This window comes from Chaetura pelagica, unplaced genomic scaffold (assembly GCF_000747805.2).
Source record: "Chaetura pelagica isolate M959 unplaced genomic scaffold, ChaPel_1.0 scaffold625, whole genome shotgun sequence".
Classification (NCBI taxonomy): domain Eukaryota; kingdom Metazoa; phylum Chordata; class Aves; order Apodiformes; family Apodidae; genus Chaetura; species Chaetura pelagica.
Genome location: NW_009953499.1, coordinates 1,015,861 through 1,023,789, shown reverse-complemented (window position 1 = coordinate 1,023,789; position 7,929 = coordinate 1,015,861). Strand labels below are relative to the sequence as shown.

General features: G+C 47.3%; 1 protein-coding gene across 1 annotated transcript in view; it reads right to left on the bottom strand.

Moving 5' to 3' along the window:
- METTL2A (methyltransferase like 2A) overlaps positions 1 to 6,923 on the bottom strand; it is a 10,864-nt gene extending 3,941 nt beyond the window's left edge. Inside the window, exons 1-5 of the mRNA XM_009999341.1 lie at positions 6,907 to 6,923; positions 6,482 to 6,573; positions 2,234 to 2,595; positions 800 to 849; positions 279 to 339 (exon numbers count right to left, since the gene is read on the bottom strand). Of these exons, the coding sequence (XP_009997643.1) occupies positions 279 to 339; positions 800 to 849; positions 2,234 to 2,595; positions 6,482 to 6,573; positions 6,907 to 6,923 (582 nt within the window). The remainder of the gene's footprint in view (positions 1 to 278; positions 340 to 799; positions 850 to 2,233; positions 2,596 to 6,481; positions 6,574 to 6,906) is intronic.
- Between the last annotated feature and the right edge of the window lie 1,006 nt (positions 6,924 to 7,929).

Here is a 7,929-nt window from a genome sequence, read left to right as displayed (position 1 = left end):
CACTGGATTTTTCAAAGCTCTGCCAGCCACAGGGGAAAGAAAACCTGGCTGACTTGCCTGCTGCCTGAAGTGACATTTTGAGAACTCCAACTTCCCCTATTCCTACAATTTTTGATGGCTCATTCTCCTAATGTACCAGAACAAGGGTCAGCATCAGGGCTAGCTAAAAAAAGTGAGCTGCCAACCCAGCTAGGCTGCTGGTGGCAGCTGTGATATTTGGGTGAATGTGCAACTGGCACCAGGTGCTTCCTACCTTCCCAAGTCCTCATGGTGTTTACCTGGACAAGATCCACGGCGGTTGCAGAAAAATCACAGCAATAAACAAAAAGGCCTGGGTCACTGAAATAGAGAAAATAAACCATCACCATTTCTATTAAGGTGCTCCACAGGAATTAAGAAGTGTCTCAGAGGCACAGAGCCAGAAATCCTTGGCTTTAGTCTTTCTCTGTCAATCATGCAAAGTCTGGTTGAGTGTGTTGCTCCTTTCTGCCTCAGTTATCTCCCAGGAACTGACTCCTCACTTTTCCTCCTGGAAAAGCAGAGACACTAAGTAAGGTCTGCATGAAAATGCTTCCAGAATGAGACATGGAAACCCACATCATCTTCTGATGGTTGCATTCTAAGACCAAAGATTTCCAACCTCAAAACACAATCATCTGAAGTCGTAGACACCAAAGGTACCATTTGCATGTGGCCTTGCTCTGAGATTCTCTAAACTAACAACACAGGCAGCACTTTTCCAACTGTTTTCCAGAGTCTGGTACATCATGCAGGTAAAAACTGACTGAAAACTACTTACTTGTTGGTTTGTAAGATTGGGAAGACTGTATTTCCAGCACCACAGCCAACCTGCACAGACACAGCACAAGTACACAGAGTGAAAATCATTTCTGCAGCACATCCCAGGCAGCTGATTTCAGATCATCCTTCTACAGCCACAGAACAAAAAGCAGCTCAGGGGTGACAACTGAGCACAGCAGTGACCACCTGCACATCTCACTGCAAGATGTGACTATGTTCAGCTCTGAGGGTTAGGCTTCTATATAAGCATTTCTGGGAAACCTCCAAGGCAGTTCTCAAAGAAATCCTACTGACAAGCTATATATTGTTACTCTTTTGAAAGCTGTTGTTGTTGGAATCCCAAGTGTAACAACCAGTGTGAGTCACTGCCCTTGGATTAATTGCCTTCACTTCCACCAGAGCAATGGAGAAGGAAGTTTGCTTCACTATAATCACGCCCTGCTGTTTCAGAGTTCCCTTCACTAGGTGGCTCTTCCTCAAGTCACAACTATGATCCTGCCTTATTACTCCTTCTGCTTGTTCCCACCTGCAGATGGCTCACACAATGTGCTTGGGGAATGTGCCTCTGGATGTCTAAAGGATCTGTAACATCGAAACAGACCCAGCAAAAAACACCACTTCAAGTCACAGATCCTACTGACAGTGCTCAGGTGAGGCAGGAAAGCCACACAGGTCTTACTGAAAGTGCTCAGGTGAGGCAGGAAAGCCACACAGATCATACTGAAAGTGCTCAGGTGAGGCAGGAAAGCCACAACAACCCAAGAACATCCAAGTCGGAGGAAGTCTTGAAGCCTCAGATTAAATAAGAAAAAAATAATCCAGAGGACAGTTCATCTTGACTCTCCCTGGAAGGGCAGAACTTCCACAGAACATGAAGCATTCCACACAACCAGTGATTTCCACAGTGAGCAAACTAGAGTTGGCAGAGCTAAAGGTCAGGAGTCTAATATTTACAAACCCTACAGCCTTTTCTGGGACAAACCCTGGATCAGCCTGAGATTCCCTGTTATTCCACAGGCCACCAGGAATAAAAGCAAATAGCCTCTGTTTCATGGTTGTGTTTCACATCTCCCAAGGCAAACAAGAGCCACAAAAACATGCAAACCAAAAATGAGAAGGGAAAGCCTTCTGCAGACAAGGCTCAGCCTCTTCAAAAGATGACTTTGAAATGCTTGTTTCAACAACTGATAGTAACAGTTTGTCTTTAAACAGAAACTTCTCATGGTCCTTGTGCTCTGTCAGTTCACAGGCTAGACCAAAAGAATCCCAACAGACTGACCCTGGTTCCAAGCTGCCTTCCTGCATTTCACTGACTTCAAACAACCATCCCATTCACTTGCTGTTTGCCAGTGAGACACATTTTTATGTCCCAGTCCCACTAGCACTGGTACAAGGGACTGGATGGTGTGTGACACAGTTTCACAGCCATTACCTCCAATATCCGGTAAGATGCCGATGATCCCGGGTAATCTCCATCCCTTTCCTTCAGCTCCCTGCACTGCTGTGGAACCAGCTCCTCTGTGCACATCTCAGCTGTGCTCTTCATCAGGTTTAACTCATTCTCTGCCCTGCTTTCCAATGAACAGTGTCCATTTTCACAGCTTCCAAGCCCTCCATGGTTGGATCCTTCTTGGTTCCTAAAGTCACGCACAGAATTCCCATTTTGCCCTGGGTTGCTGTTTGGAGCCAGCTCAGGAAATTCAGTGAACAGCCAGTGCCTGTCCTTGAAGAAACCATTTTCATGGATTTTATAAAAGTCATCCCAGTACCTCTTGGCATTCACCTCATATTCCTCTGTGAACACAAAGACAAAGGTCACCAGCAGCCACGGGAGAAGGTCTCGGACAGTTCAGGGAGGGATCCCTGCACAAACCCCTGCAGGGACCTGCTTGGGGAAGGGTAGGGCTGGAAAATCCCCTTGTGATCCCCCAGAAACACTCAGCCTGCCTCCTCACAGCCTCTTTGTCAGGACTGAAAAAGGGAAAAGAGGTAGAAAACTGACTCCTGGTGGGAGATCAAGGCAGTTGGCAACAGACTGAAGGAGACTGCAATGAAGAAATCCAGGTTTTACTTCCATCTCTAACACTGACTTGTTCACTTCACTGGAACAATCCATTTGGAGCCTCCTGTCAAGCACTTACAACCTCTAAGGAATTCTGTGACAGCTCCCTGGAGCTGAAGAGCTCCTGTCCAACAGGCTACCCCTTTTTTTTCCTCTGGTGGAGCAACAGAAACATGAGGCCAGGAGGCAGGCCTGGCAGAAAGCCCAACCAGCATCTGTGCAACATTCCATGTTTTACACAAAATGTTGCTGGAGTTCTTGTTTTCCATAGTTCTGTGCATCTTAAAGAGCTTCACACATTTGGGAAATTAAAACAGAAGAGGGGAATATCAACAGAATGAATCAGTGTCACTGAAGTAATAGTGGAGAGATCAGGTGGACAGACAAAGGATGATGAACATTCACTTTAGCAGCACTGGAATTTTCCCACCAGGATATATCCCAGTAGCAAGATGAGAGCTGGAAGAACTGGTATAAAGCCACGACCTCATGAAACTGGATTCACCCTCAGAGTTATTTCCAAACACCTTCACAGATTTCAGCTTAAATACAGTTCATGGGGAACTATTTTTTTCCATGGGAAGTCAGGAATCCTGCTGGCTTCCTGAATTCTCATCCATGTGATGAGTTCCCTGTCCTGGGAAAGAAGAGCTAATGATGTGCTTGTCATCACCTGGAGGCATCAACATCCATGGCCAGAGATCCCAAATTCAGTCCCATCCAGCTCCTCCTTTGCACAGCAATGACTGCATTACTGGGTGCAAATGACTCTCCCACAATTAATGATCATGAGTGTGTAAGAGAGTGAATAAACCTCTCTTCAACCTCTATTAAGAGCAGGGTTAATTAAAAAACAAAGCAGGCATCTCAAAATTGGAGATGAATATTATCTGAATTGCAGTCTATTTATTAGCCTTTCTGAAAAGCATCTGAGTGTTTAGAAGACACGTGAAGGGAGAGAGGAAAATGAACCAGGCACACCTGGAAAAATGCAGAGTCTCAGCCAAACAGTCCCAAAACTGTCCCTAACAAGGGATGAGAAGTCAGACATCTCTCTATTTTTAGGAGGATCTATCCCTGAAGCACAAAGAGCTATATATAAAAAGAACCTCTTTACCTCAACTACAAGGGCTTTCTCCTTTGAAGCAGCCTTGTCCTTAAACCCCAAGCTGAAAGAAATTTTCATGTGTGACACCAGACTGGAGCAGCAAATTTGTGCCCATGATCACAGCTGAAAGTCAGCAGGGCCAGAGCAGTTGATTATTTGCACAAGAGAACTAACTTCATGGCTGCTCATGTCAGAGGAGGAAGTATTACTGATTCATACTCTGGTGCTCTCCTTCCTCAGCTCTCACTTCTTCCATGTTCTAGCAGGGTTTGCAAGGGGCTGGAGATGCTCTTTCACCTCACAAGGACATCAAGTCCTGATTCCTGCTGTTCCCTAACACTCCCATGACAGCCTGACTGTACTGGGGTGCTCACCTGAGGTGCTGGGGGGCAAAATTCCAGCCCAGCCACCTTGGCTTCCCCCCTTTTTTGCCACCGTAGAAAGCTGAACAAGACATTGTGCTCTTCCTGTGTTCAATTCCTGTGAAATCAGGATGCTCCTGAATAGCTGTTACACTCCAACCCACACAAGTGGAAGCTTTATTTAAAGCTCATTTCCCTCACACCTAGTGTTTTCCAAGCACTGGAATAAAGGTTCAGTAACCACAGAACTGCAAGAAATCAAGGGCTGGCTGACAAATTCATGCAAGAAACAGGTTTAAAGCAAGAAATAAATGACCATATTACATTTTTCAGTCTGTTTTCCTAGACAACCTCTGCCAGAAAAGTTCACCTAGTACTTGCTTCAAGGTCCTGTCTGTGGTATTAGCTCAGGGAGACACCAGCATTCAAGCCAGATTCCTCCAGAGGTTTATTTTTGAGAAGGACTCTTGATTTCTCTGCTTATCTTGCTCAGGACACCCCCACAGCCAAGCCCATACTCACCCTTTCCCACTGCAGAAGAAGGGAAGAGAAAAAAAGCAACTGTTGAAAAAAAAAAAAGACCCCCAGAGAACCCCCCCTGAATTGCATGGGGGCTAATTATGGAGCCTCCAAAAGAACCCAAGCAACTCTTCTTTGTTCCCAGCCAAGAAAAACATCTTCGACATTATCCCACAGAACTCCTCTCCTTCTTCAGAACAAATTCTGACAGCCCCAAGAAGTCCACAGAATAATCCAGCCATCATGACCAACAGCCTGTCTTTGTTCTCCTCCTTGGACAGGACTGATTCTCAAAATACTAGACCCTTCAGGCACATTTGGCTGGGCTGGCTTCCCTATGTTTCAGCTATCCCATTGTCTCCACACGCTTCCCACTGAATAGGAACCATCAAAATTTGACTGGGCTCCATTGTTCAGACTGGGAAATCCATCAGGAAGACCTGACAAACTGCTCCAGCAGCAAATTGCTCCACAATTTCCTAGTTGCATATAGGTTCTCAAAGCATGACAGGCAGCATCCTTTAATGTTAACCAGATTTGAAAACCAACTCGGACACAATGGGCATGACAATAGAAACTGCTGGATACTTCTGGGAATCCAAGAAATTAGGAGGGTTGCTCTTTGGGATAATTAAATTTCCTATTGTGAGCACAACTGGAAGCTCTAAGGGAAGTGTCTCAATAGCTCCAGTAGTGCTCAGTGTTGCCTTACAGATGACACACTCAATTTCATCTGAACAAAAGGAGCAGATCCTTCCTAGAGCTCAGCAGGGCATGACAAGATCATCATCAAACAAGTCTCTTATCACCCCAAAGAGCAGAAAGACATTTCACCATCATCTAGGGGATGGTATCTAACTGATGTGGAGGAAAGATCCATTTTTAACCAGCTCAGAACAGTTTCAGCTGTGTGACTTGGCTGTGGAGCTGTGCTTGATTCAGATCCAGGCAAGCTCTGCATTTTGGTTGTGTAAAATCATAGAATCCCAGACTGGTTTGGAAGGTCCTTAAAGATCATGTAGATCCAACCCCCCTGCATGGGCAGGGACACCTCCCACCAGCCCAGGCTGCTCCAAGCCCCATCCAACCTGCCCTTCAACACTGCCAGGGATGGGGCAGCCACAGCTTCCCTGGGCAACCTGGGCCAGGCTCTCACCACCCTCACAGCAAAGAATTCCCTCCTCAGGTCTCACCTCCCTTTCCCAGTTTTCATCCAACCCCCTCATCCCATCCCTCCCTGCCCTTGTCCCAAGTCCCTCCCCAGCTTTCCTGGAGCCCCTTCAGGCACTGGAAGCTGCTCTAAGGTCTCCCTTGGAGCCTTCTCTCTCCAGGCTGAACACCCCAACTCTCTCATGACATGAACAAAGCAGCTCAACCCAAGACGACTCCTCCCAACCCAGACCATTCCTGTTCCAGTAGGATGAGCCTCTGGAGAAGGTGGAAAAGTCAGGGAGAAGTAAATGAAGAACAGAGAAATTCCTCCATTTCTCTTTATCAACAACCAGCTAATGGATTTTAAATGATTCAGGAGAGGGGAGAAGGAAGGGATAAATGCTGAGCACATGTAGCTCTGGCCACACTTTGCAGGCACAAGTCAAGAGTTCCCATGAGAGGACACCCCCAAAGTACCTTGTTTGTCTGGTGGCAGCAGCTGGGAACTGTTGTCTTCAACTTTACTCCTGGCACTGGCTTCCTGCTCTTCTGACCATTCCACATGATCCCTGTTGTGACAAAGCAGATGAACTCCTCAGCTGAGCCCAGCAGGGCAAGGAGAGAGAACAGCAAGGGCCAGGCAGCCCTCCAAGCTGCTGAGCTTTGTCACCATCTCTGCTTCTAACTCAGCAGCAGCACAACAGCCACCAAATCTGTCCCCTTCTCCTGTTCCCTATTGGATGCTCAGCCAAGTTGGAAGGAAATCAATCCTTCCTACAACAACCACGAGGGTGCTCAGCACCAAGAGGCCTCCTGGAGGAGCTGCCACCCCATCCCCAGGCAGGGAAAAGCCCTTGTTCCTGCTCAGGTGATGGGACAGGCAGGTGTTTCTGGGCTCTCACTCAAGCAGGTTCATCATCATAGACCCTCTGATTCAGCTGTCTTGGGAAATGACACTTTCTTTCTCCAATTAAAACAAATAAACAAAAGGCATTAGGGCCATTTGGAAGGTGAAAGCTTCTGTTAATATTAAATCCAATGATGAGAAAAACATGCAGGAAGCTTTCAAACATGAAGGATGAATAACTTAAAGGTGCACAGGTAGTTGTGTAGTCATTAAAGTGATTGACTTGACCTTTTTTTCATTAAAACAAGGGAGTGAAAAAGCAGAATACAAGGACCAAGCAGCACAGCTCTGGCCTCAGGAGGGATTGCTGTGTTGAGATTAATTCACAAAACAAAGACTTCAATGTCTGTGAAAAACCAGATGATTACAAGTTTTTGGAGGAAAATGCTGTCGAGGAAAATGCTGCTGCCAGAGACCTTTGATGTGCTCCCAAAAGGAATGACAAGCTGGTACATGCACATAGGACTTGGTTACAAGTTCCATAGACCCAGTTCTGACCAGGGCAGAGCAGCCTGAGACCAACACTGGGGGCATTTACTGCAAAAATAGTTCCCAGCCAATCTGAGAATCTGGCTGCTCCACTTCTCTTTCAAGAGCAGCTTTTTCCAACCCAAGCCCTCCTGCTCCAAGCAACCACCTGCCCCAGCTCACACCCTGGGCCACCAGAGGGTGACACCAGCTTTGCCCAGTTTATCCATTAGTCCCTCATGGACACAGATGGGGAAGAATTCATCAAAGTCAGTTTATTCACCACAGCAACCCAGACAATTGCTACAAAGCAAACCCACACTCTCCTGAAACACCAAGGGAGCCTGAGGAATCCCAGTGGCTGTGGGAGCAGCTGGAGGAGGCCCAGGACCCCCCGAGATGGGCTCAGGACCCCCCGGGGACGGGCTCAGGACCCCCCGGGGATGGGCCCAAGACCCCTCGGGGACGGGCCCAGGACCCCCTGGGAATGGGCTCAGGACCCCCCGGGGACCGGCTCAGGACCCCCTGGGGGACGGGCCCAGGACCCCCC